We start from the raw sequence: 24882 nt of genomic DNA, 5'->3' as shown, positions 1-24882 counted from the left end.
ATCTTAATTTTAGTACATCTGTTATATTTTAAAAATATATTTTATTTAAAAATAATGGACATCTGTTATTACTTAACCATTATATTTAGCATTATTATTTATAAAATTTCCCTATATTAATGAAGAAAACCGAGATAAACGGTTCGGATAACAAGGAAAACGAGATAAACTGCACGCGCCCTGGCCACGCGGTATAGCCGCTGAGGCGGCTAGACGCGGTGGCGTAACTTCTACGGGGATGGCGCGCTAGTGGCGACGTTTCCGCGTTGCGCTTTCTCTCTCGTTCGCTCTGTAGTAGACGCACAGAGGATCGAGGACGAATCGAGTTGTGAGGGAGATCTCTCTCGGATCGCAAGGCTATCAATGGAGGTGGTGGAGCATCCGGAAACACGAATTCTTCCTAGAGACCGAAGGCCGGACGCTCTCGGTGACCTTCGCGTGTTTCCAGATGAAATCATATGTGCTATATTGACGAATCTCACTCCTCGCGACGTCGCTCGCCTTTCTTGCGTTAGCAGGTATCGGTTCCTACTCATCTGTGGATCTGTAGTCTGGAATTCTTCATAAGATTAGGTCGATATTTTATTTGTTTTCCTTTCTAGGAATTGTGCACGGAAGTCCTTATGTTTGGGCCGTATTTTCTTATTAGTATTTGTAGTACTTGCGTTTCGTTGTAATCAATTCCTTATACGTGAGAAGAACTGGTTTTGTGGTCGGAAGCTAGTTGTCATTTTGTGAGTAAGAACTCAGAGGTTATTAGGAATTGTACGGTCTTAAATAACTTTAGAGAAGAACAAAGGGATGCAATAAACCAATTCTTTGACCAACGGAGGTCAATGTGTAATGCCTCGAGCTATCTCTTAACTAATTTTAGATTTTGAGGAGATTTTTGGGTAATTTCTTATAGATGAAATACTTGGTTATTATATATGCATCTCTTGTGTACATGGGTGCTATCCTTTGATACCTTTTTATATATGCATCTCTTACTTATCTCTATATAAATATAATTATTCAAGTAGGAATGCCGGGAATATGAAGGAACCCACACAGCTACATGCATGTAAACATAGGAAAACATTTGGGTTTATACTTAATCTCCACGTGCGTCATTACATGATTTGTTGCATCATTATCTTTGATTGATTTTTTCGTCAATCAGCCAAAAGATGTTTGTTCAAATAACTGCTTCATGAAGCATTATGTTAGTGTTGGAGTAGGAACCCTAATTATAGAATTGTTTAAATAATAACTGGTATAACTAATTGAGTGGCTGATAATTTTAATATGATAGAGATGGGGGTTTGACCTACTTCAACATTGGATTGGATGGAGTGGCTTCCACTGACACTATAGTCGTTAAAGGAATATTATGCCAAAATGTGTTGCAGAAAATCAACAAACTTAGGCTTGTACTGGAGCCTAATCAGAAGCAACAAGGACGGTAGTTCTCAAGAAACTGATAGCTGTGTTAATTGCAGCCATGGTGGGCAAGGATTTGCTCCAAGACCTAGAGTTAAAACATGTGGAGAAACAATCCGCTAAAGGATTGCCACAGATATATTGAGTGAGAGTTTATCAGTAATTTGCCATTGGAATACATGGATACTTCACTGCATGTGCAAAATGCAAATAGTTGAAGTAGAAGTATGTGTACTTTGTAGGAGGTGCCATGCTCGTGGGTCACTATTATTAACGTACTCTTGCACACTTTTCCAAACATATTCATAATTTAAAAAATTAAAAATAAAAGATTTGTATTGCAGTTTTGGCCTAATTTCTTGCACAACCTCGAAACATGATTGGCAAACCTTGGATTTTCAATCTTCTTTGACACCTCCAAAACTTGATTGGGAAATCTTGATTTTAAGTTGATTATCTCAATGTTACTACATGCCTAACAAAACTTTGGTTGTGGATTGTTGTCTACCGTTGGTCCCAAGCCCAAATAAAGAAGCGAAAAAGGTAGTTAGTGAAGCAAATTCTAATGCTTATGAAAATTTATACCAATGACTTGATACAAAAAATGGAGAAAGAGATATATAAATTAGTAACTAGTATTGGATTTGCATTAAGTCTTTACTTTTTGGCCCTCGTAATGGACTCACTAAACATGTCCCAAGAAGAGGTGCTGTGGTGTGTTCTCTTTGCAGATGGCATTGTGCTTGTGGATGAGACAAAAGAAGGTGTGAATACAAAGCTTGAGATGTGGAGAAATACTTTATCTAAAGGTTTTAGATTAAGTAGAGTGAAAACCAAAAATATGAAATGTAAATTTAGTAAAAATATTAGTGTGGATGAGGTCACGGTAAAATTCGAAGATCAAGTCATGCAAATAAAAGATTGATTTAGATATCCTGGATCAATCATCCTTTATCCAAAAGGTGGGGAGATTAATATTACCCATGTAATTATTGCAGAATGGTTGAAATGGAAAAGTGTCCTGCATTTTATGTGATAATAAGATTTCATTAAAGCTAAAAGGAAAATTTGTAAGACAGATATGAGACTAACTTTGTTGTTTTGGCATGGAATATTGGACAAAAAAGCATCCACATGTTCAAAATATGATCACAACAGAGATGACGATACTAAGATGGATGTGTAGCAGTCAAGAAAACAGATGAGACTGAATGTATTGTTAGCTTCCTATAAGCAGAGCCGGCCCTGGGCCAGGGCTACAGCCCAGGGCCCACAACTGAGGGGGGCCAATTTTTTTTTTTAAGCTTATGCATATATGTGTATAAAAAATTAAAAAAAAAATTTAAGAAAAGAAGTTATCGCCTCTATCCTGTCAATGAAAAGGGAAGCTAATCAATCAATTCTCAATCTCAAGAAGAAACGTAATTAGGAAGAAAAGTCTCTTATTAATTATATAATATAATATAAAACAAATAAACAAAATATAGGGAATCAAAATAGACTTTTTTATTAGCCAAATATGTAGACTCAAATATGTAGTTTTTGTTTTTTAATGCAATGTTTACAATGCGAGGTACTCTTTTTCCTTCGTTTGGGGTTTTGTCTCATTGGGTTTTCCCCAAAAAAGGTTTTAATGAGGTCCCAAAGTATTCTTCTTTATTTTTTTATAGATTTTTATAATTTTAATAAAATTAATTAGTTGATAACTTTTATTTTTTTTTATTTAATTTATATAAAAGGGCACACTTGATAAAATTTGCCTTGAGCCTTAGAAAACCTAGGATCGGCTCTGCCTGTAAGCACATTATTAAATTCTATATTAATCATCACCTTTTGCCAAGGTCTTCCCAATAGAATGTCTCAATTGTTTGAACAATCTCATCATAAACATATCACTTGATAATGCCCCATTGATTGGTTGGAAACTTGATTCTAGTATCTAGAAATTCTGTAGGTCACGATTATGACCATGATGCTAATAGGATTTTGCAATATAGCTCAGGGCAGACTTAAGATGGATCCAGACCATATACAAAGAGAAAAATAAAATATTGTGTTCTGGAAAGTGGAAATTAGAAATGTAGATGAATTAGTGAAATTTTATATATTGGGGCTGTTTTTTTTGCACATCAAATTTAACATGGTGAGGATGAATAACTTCTAGCAGCTTACTGTTTTATTTGTCAGTATTATATCTGCACAAATTTGACATGGAAATTCTGTTGTTAAGAATGGATAAGAAGGTTAGCAGTGAAGTAGTGCATTAATTCAATTTTGAATCAGCTTTAAAGCTCTGTTCACCTGCATCAGACAAAGTACTAGTGGTTCTAAAGCCAGGCCACAATTTTTAGTCATCATAATCATATTCTAAAAGTTGATTGTGAAATGAAGTAGGTGATAAATTCCTTATGTGAACAAGAGAATTATTTTCTTTGTTCAAACCATCATCATTACAAGCTTTAGTCCTACTAGGTGGGCTGACTACATGAATTCGAGCTAAAGCATTTTTTTCAATCAAGTTATTCCTTTGATTCTTTTATATAAGAACGAACAATGTGCATTTCACCTACATAGTTTCTTGCATATTACAATTGTAAGATACTCTTTTGGGCTATGATCTATCTTCTTACAGCCTAGGGTGGCAAGGCATTTATGAAAGTATGCCTGTTTTCTTTATTAATTTAAAACGGTCCAAGTTTGCCCCTCTTCATGCAGCACATAGACTATTATCTTAACGAAGGTTGGAGGAAAATGTAAATTCAAACCACTTTTTGTTTCCCCTTTTTATTTTTTATTTTTTGTTGTCAATATGCAGTGTGATGTACATCCTATGCAATGAAGAACCACTTTGGATGAGTCTATGTCTTAATAACGTGAACGGCCAACTTCAGTACAAAGGCTCCTGGAAGAAAACTGCACTCTCTCAGTATGTTGCAGGGTCATCCTTTAGCTTTTCATATTAAGAAGTATATATTTTTCTGTCATCATTTTCTTGTGCAGATATGCCTAGCTTTTCCTTTTTCTCCTAACCCTTCCCTTGAATATTCAAACAATTGCAGATTGAATTTGCCAAATGATATTCAAGAAACATGCACAAAAACAATTTACTTTGATGGTAAGGTGTTTTGGGACCTTCTTTTACTCTCATTCAATGATGACTCCTAGAGACATTAACTTATCACTGTTTTGCTCCACTATAGGATTCAGCTCTTTATTTCTGCTTAGAAGACATTACCGTTGTTATACCACCTTGGCTGGATTCTCTTTTGACAATGGAAATGTGGAAAGAAAGAATTACCTCTCATTAGAAGACTTCCATCAAGAGTTTGATGGAAAAAAACCAGTAAGTGTTAATGTTTCTGATTCTGAAATAAAGAACTGAATAAGATTAGAAAGTGAAGCAATAATATTGTTGTCCTAAATTTCTATATTACATGGATACTGGCATAGGTATCTGTTCCTGGTATGTGTCTTGTGTGCAAGATTCATAAATTTTCATTCCTAAGGAAAGGACACTGCTTAATTTCATATTTCTGAACTCTGCATACGTCCATATAGGGTAAAATGGAATTGAATGGTTTTGACTTTCTATTTCAATGAGTAAAGTGTCTTGTGCATAATTCATAGGGAACTCTAGTGTTGAAATATCTCCAACCCAATAAGTTGGCACCTATAGCTTAACCAACTTTTATACCATTTACTCGGTTTGCTGCATGGTTAGTTCAGAATTATAGAATGATCCATGTATCATACTCTCCAATTAATATTTGAGCACTTTTTTTTATTGAGCCATACTATTTGATTCTATTACCCAATCTTTCCTTTCCATATATCTCCCTCTTCCTCTGAATCTTGATAGTAATAATTGATTTCCTTATTTTGCTGCAGTGAAATTTTATGCCAGAATCTTGGTTTATATTTAGGTTGATTTCTTCCGCATGTTTCTTTAATTTTCTATTGAGGTTGATCTTATTCTTTCCAGAAAAGGGAAATTAAAGACATCTTCTGCAGGTTCCTATATTTAGCTTAATTGTTTAAAGCATTACATTGTTCATAATAGATTATTGGTGAACTCTGTACCAGGTTTTGCTTTCAGGTTTGGCAGATACTTGGCCAGCAACACATAAATGGAAAATAGACCAACTATTGCTCAACTATGGAGATACATACTTTAAGATCTCTCAAAGCAGTGCTCGGAAAATTTCTATGAAATTTAAGGATTATGTTTCATACATGGAAATTCAGCATGATGAGGATCCACTCTATATTTTTGATGAAAAGGTGCCTTGCTAGTGTCAATCTTCATATGGTTGTGTTTCTCTTTGAAGTTTTAAGTTGCTAACTTAGAATTCATGCAGTTTGGAGAAGTTGCTCCAGGTTTATTGAAGGATTACAGCGTGCCTCACCTGTTCAAAGAAGATTTTTTTGATGTACTAGAAAGAGACAAGCGACCTGCTTTCCGGTGGCTTGTTATTGGGCCAGAGAGGTCTGGTGCCTCTTGGCATGTTGATCCTGCTCTTACCAGTGCCTGGAATACTCTTCTTTGTGGTCGTAAAAGGTGACCTTATTATTGATTTTCGTGATGACTAATCTGTCTCCATACAGTAGTTTTACCTTGTACTATTTTTAATCTATCTATAACCATAAGTTTCAGTTCAGATGTTCTTATCATACAGTTTTGATTTATTTTGGTAAACTTGATTTGGATCCCATAGAGAAAGGATCTTAATGTTTTGGGTTATGAATTATGATGTCGTTAATGTTATTCTAAACCTCAATTTAGATCTTACAACAAGAATTTTATACAATGTTGTCATATACAATTACAACATCCATATCAAGCCTTAATCCAATTAGGTGGGGTCGGCTACATAAATTCCAGCGTGCCAATCCCTTCTATCTAAAGCCATTTCTTCATATCATAGACCAGGTCCACATTATATATGAAATGTTGATCTTGTACTGCTATCTGCTATAATAATGCTCATGTCAATGTTTCTTTCTGCAAAAAATTGTCCCTTTTTATTGCTTAACCAATGTGGAAATAGCTGATGTGCAGAAGGAAATCTATTAATCTTGTTTGAATAGGTGGGCGTTGTATCCTCCAGGAAGAGTACCTTTAGGTGTGACAGTGCATGTAAATGAAGAAGACGGGGATGTCAACATTGAGACTCCATCATCACTTCAGGTACTCCATATTCAAAGCATCATACTTTGTTATGGGGTACACATTATTTTTGGAGCCTTTTTTCAAGTTATTTTGTGTAAATTAATCTTTCTTTCTTTCATTTTTTTTGTCGTGTTTTTTCAGTGGTGGCTAGATTTTTATCCACTTCTTGCTAATGAAGATAAGCCAATTGAATGTACCCAACTGCCGGGTGAGACAATATTTGTTCCAAGTGGGTGGTGGCATTGTGTTTTAAATCTGGAAGCCACTGTTGCTGTCACTCAGAATTTTGTGAACTCCAAAAACTTTGAATTTGTTTGCCTGGATATGGCTCCTGGTTATAGACACAAGGGAGTCTGTCGTGCCGGACTGCTTGCTCTTGATGAAGGCAGTTTAGCAGAGGCCAATACATTGCTGACTGAGGATGGTTTGAGCGTGTCTGACCAGACATGCAGACAGAAAAGGATTAAAATTTCTGAACCTTCAGAAGAGACAACTTGCAAAATTCCTGCAAATCAGACCTCTATAAATCATAAATTCCATGATCAAGAATTTTGTTATGATGTAAATTTCTTAGAGATGTTTTTGGATAAAGGGAGGGACCATTACAATTCTCTTTGGAGTTCAAGTAACTGCATAGGACCTAGAGAAATGAGAGAATGGTTGTGGAAACTTTGGCTTGCAAAACCAGGACTGAGAGACCTAATATGGAAGGTATTCCTCTGCTGGTCAGCTTCTTCTTTGTTCTTATGATTTATTGAGTCACTGGTTTAATTCAACTGAAAACCAGCACTTGAGGGTAGCAAGTCTCAGGGGCTGACTTGGTAAGTTGCACAAGCAAATAGGGTGATGCAAAATAATCTCTCTCTCTCTCTCTCGTGCGTGTGCACGTGCACATGCACACACACATGCTTGAGCATGTGAGCGCACACTAGCACATGCACATGCATACATGCAAGGTACACTTGGTTATGATCAAATCTGCTGCCTCCTTGCCCTTCTCTGATAGGGCTCGTCTTTGGAGGATGCATTAGTTAGTGACTTCTGGGACCGATGATGCAGAATTTGCCCAGTAGGTCAAGTGTATCGCTAACACTCCTATTTATTTAATAGTTGGGTGGTGACTGTTCTGAACAATCCCTATATTTACTTGCATTATATGACTATCTTTAGTGCTGGTATGAACATTTTTACCAAGCATTTCTTCTTATAAAATGTAAAAAAGGCGAGCTGGTTCCGTGGTTTGTATTCTGCTTGTGACATTCTAGGAGGGTTTTAATGTTACATGATTAGCGAAGGGATTGAAGAAATTTGTTTTATATTTACCAATTAACATTCTGAAATGGCCTAGGGAGCGTGCATTGCACTGAATGCTGATAAATGGGCTGAATGCGCTAGAGAAATTTGTTCCTTCCACGAGTTGCCATTCCCCACTGAGGATGAGAGACTTCCTGTTGGCACGGGTAGCAATCCTGTAAGCAATCTTCAGTTCTGAGTTGTGGTTTTCTGCACTTTACATAGTAAAGAGCAATTTTGTTTTATTTTCTTTCCTTCCTTTACCTTTTGGAATTGGATGTGCGTATGCTACACATTTGGCTAGTGCTCTAGCAATTTGAACTAAGAACATCTAATAAACTTTGATGTTTTCAACTTTCCATTTTCTCCTTGATTACCAGTCCAATAAAAAATCTGGGATACTTTCAGTTGATTAACCTGTAAATAAGGTTAGCGCTGAACATTTGATCATTCTGTTTATAATTCGCATTGAAGAAGGAAAAATATAATTTTGTACATGGTCTACTTATATGCTGTCTAAACCAAACGTACTGCAGTTATTCAAACTGAAACCACTCTGGAGGATAGATGTTTAGGCACAACATGATACAAAATCATAACATTATGGTTCAAATGACAACTGCTCTCATCCTGACGACCATTTTATAACCTTTTCTATTATTTTCCAACAGGTTTACCTCATTGCTGACCATGTAGTTAAACTCTATGTTGAAGGAGGGTTGGAAGCTTCTCTTCATGCTTTAGGCTCTGAGGTATAACCTTGTTCTCTTGATTCTTGTTCTCTGGAGTAGCTCTTTCATTGTTACACTCATCTAATGAACTTTGAAATTCTTCTTACAGCTTGAGTTTTACAGTCTACTGTGCAAGGTTGATTCCCCTTTGCAAAAACACATTCCTGGTGTTTTAGCAAGCGGAATTGTCTTTTTTGAAAATGGATCGTATAATATTTTACCTTGGGATGGCAGAGGAGTTCCCAGTGTAATTACAGCCTGTAATTTAATTCCCGAAAATTGTTCAGAAGTTGACTTTCAATTTGGTATATGGAGTAAAAGACATTTTGAATATAGAAATGCTGGGAAGTCAGCAAATGATTCATTCAGTTCTTCCAAATGCTCAAGGATATGGCCATATATTGTAACAAAGAGATGTAAAGGGAAAATATTTGCTGATATGTAAGTTATCTTTTGCTTTACAATTCCCAGTTTCAATCAGATACAGGGTGCTTGTACCAAGGCACTTCTATTATGTCAAGAAGTGTTCTAGGTTCAGATGGTCTTGACTTTATCTTCATCTCCTTGCAGAAGAGATAATATCTCATGGGAAGATAATCTAAATTTAGCTTCCTTTTTGGGTGAGCAAGTGCGCAACCTTCATCTTTTGCCTGTCCCATCCCTAGATGCTTCAAGACTTGCCAATTTTGAGGAGAAAATGGAGTACCCTTGTGGTGATGGTTTGCTGGAAGTTGTCACCTACAAGCTTAGTGTATTGGTAGAGTGGGATTTTTTCATTAAAACTTTAATGAGAAGGAAAAAGGATGTCTCTAGCCGTTTGACTAAATGGTATGCCCACATTTTCCATTTATTGATCTTATATATTTCTAGACCTAATCGTCTTCCAAGAAAAAATGAGAAGGATGTTGAAATCATTGTGGTTCTTTGCATTTATTTTGAGGCTTTACTATGCAGTATTTAAGACGTTCAAACTTCTTGCTTTGTGAGAGATTGGATTGCTTCAAAATGGCATTCCTTTGATAGTCTTTTCATTTGATGTGAAAGCTGGATCTGAACGTGCAAAATTTATTTTTGTAGCCTTTGTTGCATGGAAATTTATGCTGTAAGATATATCTTCTTTTCTTTCTCTGATTTTCCTTCAATTTCTTTTGGCACACTTTTTTCCTTGTGAGAAAAGCTTTCTCCTTAACTGTGTCCATCTACTAAGCACAAAGGGTAATGTTTTGTCCCCATCCAATTTTACTTATTTAGGGGAAAAGCCTGGTTGGTCTCACTATGTGAAGTGTTTTGATATAAATTCTGTATGCAGAAGTGGTATTGTTATTGTGTATAAACCCAGATGTGAGGGATACTTCCAAACTGCAGGGACATTAAAATTTGTTTTGACCATCTCCCATGAAAAAGAAGAAAGGGATGTTAATTATTGTGGGTCTTAGACTCTTGGCATTATTTTGATGTTATATGTCAGAGAGAACTCAAGTAGGCCTCCCTCAGATTGAGGCTGTAACATACATTTGTTATTTGACTGGAACTTTTATTATGAGAGATTGGACTGCTGTCAAATGGTGTTATTATTTTCATCTCAATGAGAAAATTGGCCTTGAATATTAAAACTTAACATTACATCCTTTCATCTAGGATTATGATTTCTGGCCTTCTTCACATAGAGATTTTCCAGTAGGATTTGTTTGTTTTCCCTTTTTTTTTTCTCTTGATGTTTCCTTCAACTGTTTTCTATGCTTTTTCTTTGTAAAATGTATACTACTCAGTTGGGCATCTAGCATGGCAAGAAGTTTTTATTTTTTTGCCACCCTTTGTTATTGATCAATGGAAATGTCCACTGGTCCTAAGTCCTGTAAATCTAAATCTTAAGCTGCACTTATGCTTGATTTTAACAAGGGTTTCAATCTTGCTTCTCTGAAATTCTTCTGCTGCAATTTGTAGGGGCGATCCAATTCCTAGCTTTCTGATAGAAAAAGTTGACGAGTACATTCCTGATGATTTTGCACAGTTTCTGAGTTCTTCTGAGGTTATTCAATAATCTTCTGTTTTTTTCTTATTATTGTTTGTTTATTTTTTTTGGGAAATGTTACAATAATTCATCCATAGTATAACTTGCTTATTTGAACTCATTTCAGAACGGAGAAATTGATAAACCTTGCTCCTGGATACACTCTGATATAATGGATGACAATATTCACATGGAACCATGTTGTACTGGTTCTTGCTCAACAGAGCATAGCTCAGATGCTGACCTGATGCACAATGGTTATGCAAATGGCCATCATGGCAGTAGAGAGCAGACATCATGGCGTCCTGGTCACATCCTTGATTTTAGTGGTTTATCTATAGGTGAGTGCTTTTAAGTTTTAATTGATTTAGTTTTCCACATTTAAGTATGATATTGCATAAATGGAACTTGTTCAAGATTTCTTGATGACATGCATATAATACAGTGATTCAATAGCTTGTTGTATCAAGGATTGCCATCATAATTGACTGTATGTGCTGCTACTTTTTTGGTTAACCATGGCCCAACCAAATTTTTGGCAGAACTTAAATCTTGGTTTGGCTTGCTTTAAGAATAACCATCCAACCTTAGCCCCCCTTGGGCTTATATTTAGCCTTTATCCCATTTAATACCTGACTGAATGTTGGATATAAGCAAACAAAAATATGGACATTAGCACACAGATAAAACTTTCAAGTTAATCTGCAAACCTATGGTGTCTGTCTGACAAGCACAGTATAATGTTTTATCCGTTATGGAAAATTCTAAATCCTGACCTTTTCAGTATGGAGTTTAATGCCCATTTCTGAAACTCCGGAAATGTTACAGGGAATGTGAATTCTCCTGTTATGTAGAACTGGAGCAGATGGTTGTGTTTTAAAATGTGATATGATTGTAGATTTATATATATTAATATTAGAACTAGGATACATTTCTTAATAACCTTTGCAATTGGATATTCAATGGATTGTAGAATATTTTTGTTGTCCCTCTAAATTAGTCGATCTAAACAAATTCATATAGAACCATGGCCATTTTCAGTCCTTTTGAATCCATATCTTTTAATTTATTTTTCCCTCTGAAGAAAGCATTTAGGAGAACATATACAAAAAAAATGAAAAAAATGAGACGTCTAGGGATATGGAATGACTAACTTCACTGTTTGGAATGGAAGTATACCATCTGCTCCAACGTGCATACAAATGTGTAATTAGCTAGCTACATTACATTTCTAGAACCTAGAGCACATTCCTCTATCCATATTTTGTTTCATCTATAACTCTCTACATTAAATTCCTTTTGGTTGTGCAAAGCCTGTTCAGGCCAAAAATGAGCTCTGTGCAATGAGTATTAACTAGTAATGGCAAGAAGAGCTTGGGTCATTTTTTTTTAGAATACATTTATTCTGTTGAGACTAATCATAAAAAGGAAAGATGGTAAAAAACGATGAAGGGTTAGAGGTTATACACTTGCACTTTACAACAATCCCGTTTAGCCCCTCTTTTTCCAAGCTCACCTGTCATTTCTTTATCGAATAGAAAGTGGCCATTTTTTGGTCACATACAGTACCTTGACCTTCAGTCCAAAAGGTTAATCAGCACAACTAGAATCTTGGACAGGCAAAATGGGATTGGGTACAAAATACATAGATGCTAAATGTAATAAACCCAAATCTAATATATATGTGTTCTGGATGCTAAATGTAATTAACCCTAGTGTATCATATATGTATTCTTTGTGGTTTAATGACTAATAGCTTCAATGAGAACATCATGTCAATGTTGTCAATCCCAATAACTTGCTTTACGGTGACACTAACTCTCCACAAGCGCACTTCATTCACCTGCTTTTGAATGGTCTATGCTTTTTTAGTTCCTTATTTTCTTTCATTGATCCTGAGAGGTAGAATTGTATACCTACTGCATAATATGCATAACTGCATGTGAATGAATACATTTAATGTTTATAGGGGCAAGTCTTTGCTGCCATTGATGTGCTTTTTATTTGTTTTTGATGGACTTCAAGTAAGCATTTTGTCTTTTAATTATTTGTACACCAGGGGCATTTTTGGTCTTAAGATGTCTTTCTTAAGTTCTCACCTTACCTTGTGGAGATGCCATGCGTTATCATGAGTGTTTTGCATTTGCAATTTTGAGTGTGGTTGTTTTCTGCAACCGGGGCCCTATGCCTGTTTGGTATAAAGTATATCAAAATTGCTAACACAAATGAGTAGGGGAGTGTAGGAAGAAGATTGTCTTGACTACAGTTTGGAGAAAAATTGGTTCTTGTAAATGTATCTCTATATTTCAACTGATCAACCAAGAGACAGGTTTAAAAAAGACATCATCTCTGAATCTGATATTAGAGTTGGCTGTTATTTCAGGTGACCCTATTTGCGATCTGATTCCAATACATATAGATGTCTTTAGAGGAGATCCACATCTTCTGAAGGAGTTTCTGGAAAGCTATAGACTACCACTGGGAAGAAAAGCTTTGCATCAAAAACCTGCTGAGGATGGCAGCAAGCTTGGACGTCGTCTCTCATACATAACCATGTGAGTTAAAATTGACCTCTTCTGAATATAATACCATATTCCATCTAGATCCTGAATATAGTGTGGTGTCCCTTATGTATGATTTTAGACCATTAAGTTTCTGCTGTTAAATGCATCAGAAAGTCAGTTGTCTAATTTTACTTTGTCTCAGTATATGCCATAAGATACTGTTTACCACTTTGGTGCATTTTATTGTCCTGCAGTTCCTAGGTCAAACTAAAAGTGCTAGGTTTAGGATTTATTAGACATTTGGTTTTCTAAACGTAGAAGGATACACTTTGGTGTTGATCTTTAAAGTCATAGATTGCAGGAGTTGTGGAAGTAGCCTCAGATATGTTCTAGACAAACATTTTCTGGTATTATGGCACGTGTTTAATGTCCAAAAGGCAAGGAAAAGCTTCCGGGCATGTTTAATATTTTGATTCAGTGATGTCAGAGACTGAAACAGAAATGTTATTCAGCTATGATCATTCTGGGGGAACAGTAGCTGTCTTTATTTGGAGAAGGAAGTGTGGGAGAAAGAAGGGCTTGCCCGGTCAAGTTCTAAGCAAATCTTACGAAAACCATGCTGAAATCTCCAAAATTCTATGCTTCCTTTAAAAGCAAGATTTTGCTTATTATTTTTTACTATTTTTTTATAAGAATAAAAGAGATGTTCAAAGTTGTGAAAAGTATAGAGGGTTAACCTAATGAGCCACAATATGAAATTTTGGGAGATGGTAACTGAGCCAAGTTTAAGGAGAGAAACCAAGGTTTTTGAAAAGTGAAAACCAATTTGGTTTTATGTCTGGTAAGATACTGCAAGTTATTCACCTACTGAGGTGTTTAATGGAAATGCCTTGAGATAAACAAAACGATCTGAATGGCATTTATAGACTTAAAAAAAGCTTATGATAGTGTCTCCAAGAAAGGCTTATGGAAGGTGTTGGAGATGAAAGGAGTCTAAATTGCTTATAAATAGGTTATTAATGACATGTATTATCAAGTAGAAATATGTGTTAATACATATAGAGGAAATAATGAGGCTTTTCTAATTATAATAATACATATATAATTGGATTGCTGGTATGGTGGGATTGACCTGTCTGAATCTTTGTGTGTGTCCAGGTGCTACTGTATCTTGCACGAAGAGAATATATTGGGAGCTATTTTCAGTATGTGGAAGGAACTGCGGTCAGCAAAGTCATGGGAGGAGGTCGAGATAGCAGTGTGGGGAGATCTGAACGAGTACTCGGGTTTCAGTTGATCAGTCTCTCTCTACCTTTGCTTTTGTTCTTGAAGCATCAAACACAATTGGCAGATATCAATAGTTTGTTGTAGCTTTTATCTATTTAGACAAAAATAGCGTCAGAAATCAATCAATAGCTTTCCAATTAGTCATGGTAACTGTAAGCATCATCCCAACTCTAGCCGTGATGAGTTGCTCTAATTTTGTTTGTGTTATCTATTTTAGCCATTCTAGAATCCCTAGATTAGTCTATAATGCGTTGCTTCAGTTTGGTGCAAATAACGTTCAATTTATATGCCCAAAAGTTATTTTAGGTGAAACTTATATCTGTCACCTGTATTTTTATTTTTATTTTTTTTGTGTGTGATCACCTGATTTTTTTTGTTATTTTAATTATATTTCTAAATTTATATTTTTGAGTTAATTTAATTTTTATATTTTGATGTGTAAAAAAAAAAAAATAAATAAGATGAGTTAATTTGATTTTTTTTTTATACATTAAAGTATAGGGATTAAATTGATTTGAAAATATAAGAATAGATTTGTAATTGAAAAATAAAAAAATTAATTTATTATATAAAAATATTAAAATATAAAAATTTAATTAATTTAAAAATATAAATAAAATAGTGTAATTGAATTAATAAAAAGTTTAGACAACTCTTGTGTAAGGTTAGATAATAATTGATATTTGATTTGATGGTTTTAATCATGAGAATCTATTTAATTTTTATATTTTATCTTTAATAAATTTTGAAGGAGATCGAAATTGAAACTTTTATGGTAAATGTAAAGTAATGGGAGAATTTAGTGAGCTCTTAGATTCACATGAGATGTGAAATTTTAATTGGTCTAATAAAAGTTAAAAATTAAATGTTAAATTCAATCTATAAAATATTAACACGAGGAAATTTGGGAATCACTTTGCTTTTTAAAATTTTATCTTAAAGCCTAAAACAATGATTCCTAAATGTGAAGTAATAATACATCTTTAGTTACCAATTTTATGGTATTCTACAAATCAATATTGGTTCTATATTTCTTATTTCAATAATTTTAATCCCATACAAACTCTCTTTTAAGAAATTAAAAGTATTAATGAAGTCATGATTCATGTCATTAGTTGTATTTTGTGGTGATATATAATATCATCATTTAATAATAATTTGAGATTTGAGATGTATTTAAATGTTTGGTCATAAAAGACTGTCAATACATTCTCAAATCTCATTTATATCTGATCCCATCTCTTTTTTGGATCATATTATATATAGTATATATTATTTGATCTAAAAAAATATTATTGGGTTCTTCCTCTAAAATGTACAAATTACTATTAAGATAATGTTTCTTAAAATGAATAAAATAAGATTATATTAAAATAATTTATATATAAGGTCTAAAATAATTTATTTGAAGGAATGAGAGATAAATTTATCTAAAAAATTTAAGATAAAAAATTATCGAACTTCTTTTCAAATAAATTTAATAAACATAATAAAAAATATTTATATTTAGTATATTTTTACATTTTATTTTTTTTATTATATATTTTGAGAAGACTGTCTTTATGCGGTTCTTTGCCGTTCGTGTATTCGATTTTAGCAAAAATGATAAAGTACAAGTAAAAATTTTGTATCACTACGTAAAATAAAAAATTAAATTCATGATTTATTGATGTAAATATTAACTCATGCTCCAATCAATACTTAAATTTTTTTATTATATATCTTAATTAACGAACACTGCAAAGAGAGCACCGTAACCATACTATATATAAGATCAAATCAAATGAACCGTCCAGACCTTCCCAGCCATGGATGGCAGTTTCAACTCATCATCATCTCCGTCCAAACGGGATTCGATGGAACACTGCCAACGCAGCTATTGATCTCCGCCTATCGCTCTCCTCCACTGATCTCTCTCTCAAAAGCGAAAAAACGTCTTTCTCACTCCATCTCCACCTCCAAGTCGAAAGCCAAGGGAAGATCGATCAAGCAAGCTAGAAGACAAGGAATTCTTGAGGAAGAAGAAAATTATGGCGGCGGCGGGGCGGGAGGAGAACGTGTACATGGCCAAGCTGGCGGAGCAGGCGGAGAGGTACGAGGAGATGGTGGCGTTCATGGAGAAGGTGACGGAAGAGGCGGTGAAGGAGGAGGAGCTGACCGTGGACGAGCGGAACCTGCTCTCGGTGGCGTACAAGAACGTGATTGGGGCTCGGAGGGCGTCGTGGCGCATCATTTCGTCGATCGAGCAGAAGGAGGAGAGCCGCGGCAACGAGGACCACGTCTCCACGATCCGCGATTACAGATCCAAAATCGAGACCGAGCTGTCCTCCATCTGCGACGGCATCCTCAAGCTCCTCGACTCCAGGCTCATCCCCTCCGCCTCTTCCGGCGACTCCAAGGTCTTTTACCTCAAGATGAAGGGCGATTACCATCGCTATCTCGCTGAGTTCAAGTCCGGCGCCGACCGCAAGGACGCCGCCGAGAGCACTCTCACTGCCTACAAAGCTGCACAGGTCAATTGCCTTGGCTTTCTTTCCTCCTTCTCTAGCTCCATCTTTATGCATTTATACACATACAAACACACACACAGGCGCATTTGCGCACGCCTTTGTTATGGTTTGGAACATATTCGTTATTCGAAACGCGTTAGAAATAGGGCACAAATCAATATAGGATATTTACATGCCCAAAATTAACATGTAAACTTACTCTGGAATTTTGACTGTAAAGCCTTTCAATATTCTATTTCTCGTTGAATAGAGGATCGGCGAAGTTCTTCTTCATCCATCCAAATTTCAGGAGCAATAGGGTATGTTCAATTATGTATCCACAATTAAATTTAGGTTAGCATTCTGTAAGGAATTATTTGCCTATGACTTTGGATTGAATGTGAAAAGAAAAGGAAAATGGGAATCTTGAGTCATCGTACGTTGATATTATTTGCGAATTGGGGCAACTCAGAGTCGAACATGGTGTATCATGTTCGTCTATTTGTTGTGTTAGAAGAAATACAGGAAATAAAATAATAAATGACTGTATTCAATTGAATGTATGATTGATCTGGCTAACATACATGATATTTATAGACTCTACACAAGATGAGGATAAAACCTAGCCCAAGATAAAGACTAACCAACTCAATCTAAAGATAAACCTGATCAAGAGATAAAATGTAATTAAACTAATCTATTTTGGATTTTCCAATTATCTAACTTCTTGGTTGCTTTTTTCTCTCTTTTCGCACTTTTTGGTTCTGCCAATTGTGATTCTCTTTCAGGATATTGCAAATACAGAGCTTGCCCCAACTCATCCTATCAGGCTTGGACTTGCTCTTAACTTCTCTGTTTTTTACTATGAGATTCTGAACTCTCCTGACCGTGCTTGCAATCTTGCTAAACAGGTGAGCTAGTTTGAGTTTTACTCCTGTTGTCTAATGATGCAAGTACCGTGTAATTTTGAGGATAAGTAATAGGTTCTGAATCTATAATCTTCATTGTTTGGTAAAAATAAAATGATCTTCCAAATTGATGCACCCGGTCGGGAATGCTCAGACATTGGTCTGTTTCTGTTGCATAAGTTATACTCACATTGCATGAATCTCAAGTGTGACATTTTTACTGCATTGGTTTTGAATTCTTTTTTTTTTTTTTCTCCCCTATTGCACTATCTAGGCTTTTGATGAAGCAATTGCCGAGCTGGATACCTTGGGAGAGGAGTCCTACAAGGATAGCACACTGATTATGCAACTTCTTCGCGATAATCTCACTCTCTGGACCTCAGACATGCAGGTAAATTCATTCCTATCCGGCTATCCCTCCATGCAACATGATGTTGTATCTATTCTGGGTTCTTCTCATATTGCTACGTAATGCTAAATGAGTAGAGATGATTGGAGATATAGAATTTATGTTGCTGGCCTCACCTAATAGGATCAAGGCACATGGTTATTGTTGTTTCAATATTAAAACCCTTGCATGAGACTGTAGTTTCCTATATAACCAGAGTAATATTTCAATAAAACAAGGATAAACTATGTACTTGCCTCGATCATATTTGTTGAGTAGAGTCTTCGAACTCGGCATCCCTTGACACTTCATAATTTCTGGTTTCTGATGCAGGATGATGGGCCGGATGAGATAAGAGAAGCTCCGAAGCAGGATGGTGGGAATGAAGCCTCAAAATAAGGTCTTACTTCTCCCCCAGTTGTTTTTGTTAGGGAAAGGTGCTTGTTTCTGATATCCTGCGTTTGAGTTTCATGGAATTTCTTGCTTCTTATATATTGAAGCTGAAGGTGGTGAGTTCGAAGTTCCTGTTCTTGTTGTTTTCCCTTTTACAGGGTTATGACTGGTTTACTCTGTTAAAAGAGATTGGGTTTTTGTCTATTGCCCTCTTCCAGTTTTGATATGAAGGGGGTTATGTAGTAGTCTGCTTGAAGTAATAATCTATGCATTTGTCCACGGATTTGCAATATTAATGATGTTATCTCCCTAATGGATTTGCAATATTAATGATGTTATCTCCCTAATAAGATCTAACAACTTTGTGCACCGCCTTTTTTCTTTTTTTTTTTTCTTTTCTAATGTGGGTCTTTTGTCATTAGAAAAAATCCAATTTAAATCACAAATATTGTTGAGAAAGCAAATCTATTATTAAATACCCAATTTGCTATGATATTCAATAGCATGTAATTTTTATTAAATTATAATTTTCTTTTGTAAACTAACTAAAAAATAATATATTATTTATTATTCTTTTTAATTACTTTATTATTTAACTCCTCTCAAGTCTCAACTCAAATATTTATCAACACCTAACAAAATCAAACCCGCCTCACCCAAAAGACTCGACATCACAGCAAAACTATTTTACCTAATAAAGAAATAAAACAAATCGATAAATAGATAATTATATTGATTTAAAAAGCAAAAATATTCTAAAATTGATTTAAATTTTAAACCCAGGTCTAACGTTTAAAAAACTATCCCATTAAGTTGTGGAAAGATAATTGTATTACCCCTTTTTTAATTGATAATTAAGTGAAAATATGTAGTGTATATGTTAATTCACTCTGATTAATCATTGGAGGTTATGAAAAAGTAGCAAGTGAGGGAATCAGCGCAGGTTATGAAATAGTACAAGTGAGTGAATCACGTGATCGCTTGCCCAATAATTGAAGGACGGACTCTCCGGCTACTTGACCCACAGACACAGTGTGCTGTGCTCCCTCTAAAGTGATTCATTGAGCGCATCACCCAGTCCAGTGAGTGCGTCTTCAAGTTCATTCGGGGGTTAATATTTTATTAATAAATGTTTTAAAGATAACGTACGTTTCCCTCCTTGCAACACTGCTTAGCAAAATTCATATTTTATAAATTATATTTAATATTTATTAAGCCAATTATATTTTAAAACTCATTAAATTCCTAATCACTATTATTTTCTAAATTAATCCTAATTAATATAGTCGTCTCAACTCACCACGTGTGTGTTAGATCCTAAAATATCAAGCACAGTTCAGTTGCCCAATTTTTTTTAAATTTTAATTTTATAGTTAAATATACTCTTTAAAAAAAAAATTAAGACTTTATTAATTAATAAAAATATTTTATAATTAAAAATAAGGTATAATAAATATAATTTATTTAAAAATAAATTATTTTTATTTCTCCTAAACTATTACCCTTATTTTTTTTTAATATAATGGCAATAAAACTGGTTTAGAACAATAATTAAATTGATAATATCTGGATGTCGAAGCATTTTTCAATCAAGATATGGGAATAATAAATTTTAAAACCATGTATTATCACATAACAAATCACTCGCTTACACGTGTGCAGAAACAAATACAAGATATTATGGATGGATGGATGGATGGATGGATGGCGGAGAGTGTGGGTGGGTAAGGGACTCTTTTACCCATCTTTAGATTTGATGTGGTTGTACATATTGTTTTCTTATTGTCTGTACTATATTAACGGATGCTTTCAGAAAGCAGCTGTGGTTGTTTGATTGATGGTTGTGGATGTTTTCGTCTAGCAGGTTCGAAGTTCGAACGCATTTAGTGATTAAGAACATTAACTACTCTGCTTCATAGGTCAGACTCGGCCGGCAACTTTATCATCATCATAATTTCTTTTTTGCATATATATTATAATTTGAACATTTGTGGACAATGGTGGATCAAATCAATGCCGACAGCTTTTTGTTTCTCTTTTTGCTTTTTGTCCCTTTCTTCTTCTCTAGAAACCACCCAAATATTGTCAGAATGATTGTTCATATTGTACGTTATTCTCGATATATATACATGTATATATATATGTTGATGATTTGATATTCTACTGTGTAGAGAAGATAGAAAGAAAGAAAGAAATGGATCCGCAGGAGACAGCAGGCAAACCCATAAGATGCAAAGGTTTGATCTCATACTGTTTAAGTGTTTAAGAGTGCTTTGATCTTTGTTAAATTTTCCTATATATATACACCTTCTGATCATCGCCATCTTAATTTGTCCTGCAAAATCCAACAGCTGCAATATGTAGAAAGCCAGGAGAAGCTCTTCTGATAGAAGAAATCGAAGTAGCTCCTCCAAAAGCTTTGGAGGTTCGGATCAAATTAATCTGCGCTTCTCTTTGCCACAGTGATCTTACCTTCTGGAAGCCCAGTCCTGTGAGTTCCCAAAAAACATTGAATTAAACATCACAAGCAAGTTCATCACAGTTATATATATATATGTTCTGAATCATACCATATAATATATATGTTTTTCATGTCATTTTTCAAGGGATTTCCCTCGTTGTTTCCAAGGATTTTCGGGCACGAAGGAGTTGGGTAATATATATCACTTTAAGTTAATGAAATTAAAATATTGCTAAATTAGTTGAAGTTCAAGCAATTGGGGCTCCTTTGAATTTGGTTTTGGTTTTGGTTTTTGTGATTTGTAGTGTTGTTGAGAGTGTGGGAGAGGGGGTGGAGGAAGTAAAGCAAGGAGATGTGGTGCTGCCGGTCTTTCTCCCCCACTGTGGGGAGTGCCGTAACTGCAAGTCATCGAAGAGCAACATGTGTTCGAAGTTCCTAATTAAGTTCGGCAATGGGATGCCAAGGGACGGAAGCAGCAGGTTCAAGGACTCCAATGGCGAGCCGATACACCACTTTTTATTTGTGTCCAGCTTCTCCCAGTACACGGTTGTGGATGTCTTCCATGTCGTCAAGATAAATCCCCAGATGCCTTTGCCAGCCGCCTGCTTGCTTAGCTGTGGAGTGACCACTGGTAAGTGACAGCAAAACTGGTAATTATTAGCAGAAGACTTGATATATTGTATCGCGAGTGATAATCCATGCTCCTGGGCATGCATGGCACCAGGCTTTGCTAATGGTTAATTTCATTCATATCATCATATGTGATGGCAGGAGTGTATGCAGCATGGAAGGTCGCGGAGGTGGAAGAGGGCTCCACGGTAGCCATCTTTGGGCTTGGAACTGTGGGATTAGCGGTAATTAACGTAATATGTTATTTAATTAATAACTTTATCTGTCGAATATATTTTCAGCTTTAATTAATATATATTGATCAGGTGGCCGAGGGAGCCAGGACCCAAGGAGCTTCAAAGATCATAGGCGTTGATTTGAATCCTCACAAGTTTGAACTTGGTCTTTCTTCTTCTTTCTCAATAACTCTTGATTATTCTGCCAATCCATTGTTGACTCATTCAGTGCAATGGGTCGGTGAAACAATACTTTTCCTACAATAGTCTGAAAACATTCTTCTTTCAAGAACATACAAACATAATTTGTCACCTTAAAGTGATATATTATAACATATAATATAGTATTATCCAAATGTTTGTCATTCACATCACATGGCAGGGAAAAGATTCGGACTCACTGATTATATCAATCCCACCTACTGTGTGGAGAATCGGGTAGCCGAGGTTGGTAGTCTAATTTATGTTTGTTTGCCATCTCCTGTTTCTAAATTCCAGTCTTTGATGTGTCGTTTGTATCAAACAGGTGATCCGAGAGATGACAGATGGTGGTGCTGACTACTGTTTCGAGTGCGTCGGCCTGGCATCATTGATGCAAGATGCCTTCAACAGCTGCAGAGAGGTTCCGCACCCTTGACTTGATGCCATCTGATATGGTTTCTGGTTGCCTCTTTGAGCCATGATGCTAATGAAATGAAAGGTTGGGGTTGCAGGGTGGCGGAAAGACTGTTGTTCTGGGAGCAGAGATGCATGGCTCGCCCCTGAGTTTGGACTCGCGTCACATCCTCACGGGCAAGACCATAACGGGCTCATTGCTTGGAGGTTGTAATCCCAAGTCTGATATTCCAGTCCTTGCCCAAAAGTATCTCAACAAAGTAAGTTTAATTTCCATCATTATCTATCTTTGTTGTTGTTTTAGTCTCATGAATGGGCCATAAATAAAGGTAATTGATGAATTGAAGTCTATGGAAGTGATTCCTCTCAGTGACATTGAAATGTTGACTTGAGATTTAGTGTAGTATTTTGTTTGGTTGTGGGTGCAGGAGGTGAGGTTGGATGAATTTGTGACCCATGAAGTGAGCTTGAGGGACATAAACAGGGCTTTTGATTTGCTTCTCCAAGCCGAATGCCTCAGATGCATAATATGGATGGATAAATAGGCCCATTCACACCCCCCCTCACTTGATACAAGGGTACTCAATTATGCTTGGTTTGAAGAAGAGTTGGGTTGGATTCTGACCCCTATGAATCATTGATGGCCTAAAAGCTGAGCTGCTACTCACATTTTTGAGTCATGCTTGGCATGACCAGTCACAGTCACTGCCTCACTATGTATTGGGCCTAGCCGTCCCGTCATGGGTAGGCCCACCCCAACTCTCGCTCTTTTGCATACATGCATCGACATATTAAGAGAAAATTAAAAACAAAAATAAGGAAAGTATTGTGGGTTGGCTTGTTTGGCCTAATTGGAAGCCCAGAAGCTGGGTTGGGGCAACTCACCCATAGTTTATACGGAAATAAAAATAAATAATATTTTTTGAAAAAGTAAAAAACAAAAACACGACATAAATAAAAAAAAATATAAAGATCTTCTTATAAATATAAATTTTAATATAAAAAAATAGTTATTCAATTTAAACATAAATATAAATTTTATTGTGCATTTAAAACAAATTTCAAAAAAAAATTGTCTCTAATTTTTTTGTTGAAGAGTCCAAAATTGCAAAAATATCCTAAAAATATTTTTCTAACTTTTTTTGACATTTTGAAAATATTGAAATAACTCAAAATATTTTCGTACATCATAAACTCACTTAGCTTGTTCATCCTTTGTTGGGGTTTAGCAGCCCATCATCACAATCTATCTTCTTAATGCTAAGCTAAGTTAATACTATTATAATTTTATATTTACATAATTTTTTGATAATGTTATTTTTACACTAATTTTTGAAGGATAAATTATAAATTAATATAGTAAAGTATTCAAAATGAATGAACACCTTCAATAAAAATAATTTTTTGATTTTCCCCAATCATTTTCTTATTCTCATGATATCATAATCAAATATGAATTTTTTAAATTTTCAAATAAAATATGTCCGACTTCAAATTGAAATTTTGATTCAATTAAAGAAAGAGTAAGCTTATTTTTTTCTGGTTCTAAGATCAATAGTTTTAGTGGTTGTTATTGGTATTTTCCGTACCACTATTTATGGGTTGGGCACAACCTAGCAGACTGACCCAATCGTCAGAAGCCCAATAAATCTAAGACCAAACTCATCAGAATAAGGTCACATGTCGCTAAAACTCAAGCTTAGATCGTGGAGCTAAGTAAGATTCAATTGAGCTTTCATTCTAACAAGCTCCCAACGAGCTTCCAACAAATCAGCCTAATCTTTCAGCTCGCTTAATAACATTGCTGCTGAATAACCGGAAGCAAGGACCCATCTACTTTATCTAAAACAAACCAGATTCCTAGTAATACGGAGCTCATTCCTGCCTTTATGGGATTGATAAGGACATATTGTCTCCATGATGACATTCTTCCAATTTTTAGATTTTATGCAATTATAAACACATTTTACTATAAACAAGAGTCAAAAATACTTTTCTGAAAAAGAGATAATGACAAGAATAATATACTATTACTTTGTCGAAATACCTAAAAAACAGTTGTAGAGTAAACATTGTTCTAACTGAATCACGCAAAATTTCCCTACATATCATTTATCTTTGCTTCTACTTTGTTTTTCCTCTTTGTGTTTGGACTTATTCTCTCGTAGCGGGCCTATGAATCACGATCGACTAATTCTAAACGTCAATAGTGATCGACTCGGTTCTTTCAAATTATTTCTCATTATTAAGAAAAGATAACAAAGATAAAATACAAGTTTCAAATTATAACAATTTCTTTTAAGGAAGTAATTATATTTCTTCATAAATTATCAATATTTTTTTAAAAAAATAAATGTTAAATTTA

The 24882-nt window shown here is 35.1% G+C and overlaps 3 protein-coding genes across 3 annotated transcripts; all 3 read left to right on the top strand.

Annotated features, from left to right (window-relative positions):
- Nucleotides 1-150: 150 nt before the first annotated feature.
- On the top strand, nucleotides 151-14629 carry LOC127808087 (lysine-specific demethylase JMJ21). Its single transcript, XM_052346448.1, has 16 exons — nucleotides 151-518; nucleotides 4238-4348; nucleotides 4482-4537; nucleotides 4623-4765; nucleotides 5506-5703; nucleotides 5781-5980; nucleotides 6511-6610; nucleotides 6734-7303; nucleotides 7941-8063; nucleotides 8557-8637; nucleotides 8726-9057; nucleotides 9187-9444; nucleotides 10561-10645; nucleotides 10755-10968; nucleotides 13011-13182; nucleotides 14290-14629. Exons 1-16 carry the CDS (start codon nucleotides 364-366, stop codon nucleotides 14426-14428), a joined length of 2937 nt encoding a protein of 978 aa, XP_052202408.1. The 5' UTR covers nucleotides 151-363; the 3' UTR covers nucleotides 14429-14629.
- Nucleotides 14630-16212: 1583 nt separating this feature from the next.
- LOC127808090 (14-3-3-like protein B) lies at nucleotides 16213-18929 on the top strand. Its single transcript, XM_052346451.1, has 4 exons — nucleotides 16213-16931; nucleotides 17696-17818; nucleotides 18090-18206; nucleotides 18537-18929. The coding sequence occupies exons 1-4, from the start codon at nucleotides 16449-16451 to the stop codon at nucleotides 18600-18602; spliced, it is 789 nt and encodes a 262-aa protein (XP_052202411.1). The 5' UTR covers nucleotides 16213-16448; the 3' UTR covers nucleotides 18603-18929.
- A 1455-nt stretch (nucleotides 18930-20384) lies between these two features.
- Nucleotides 20385-24826, top strand: LOC127808089 (alcohol dehydrogenase-like 1). Its single transcript, XM_052346450.1, has 11 exons — nucleotides 20385-20460; nucleotides 20768-20833; nucleotides 20948-21087; nucleotides 21203-21249; nucleotides 21363-21688; nucleotides 21829-21911; nucleotides 21993-22068; nucleotides 22285-22349; nucleotides 22429-22524; nucleotides 22616-22777; nucleotides 22946-24826. Exons 1-11 carry the CDS (start codon nucleotides 20400-20402, stop codon nucleotides 23060-23062), a joined length of 1239 nt encoding a protein of 412 aa, XP_052202410.1. The 5' UTR covers nucleotides 20385-20399; the 3' UTR covers nucleotides 23063-24826.
- The last annotated feature ends 56 nt before the right edge of the window (nucleotides 24827-24882 follow it).

Source organism: Diospyros lotus, chromosome 8 (assembly GCF_014633365.1).
Source record: "Diospyros lotus cultivar Yz01 chromosome 8, ASM1463336v1, whole genome shotgun sequence".
NCBI lineage: Eukaryota > Viridiplantae > Streptophyta > Magnoliopsida > Ericales > Ebenaceae > Diospyros > Diospyros lotus.
Note: the sequence above shows the minus strand (reverse complement) of the source record. Positions and strands in the feature narration are given on the sequence as shown.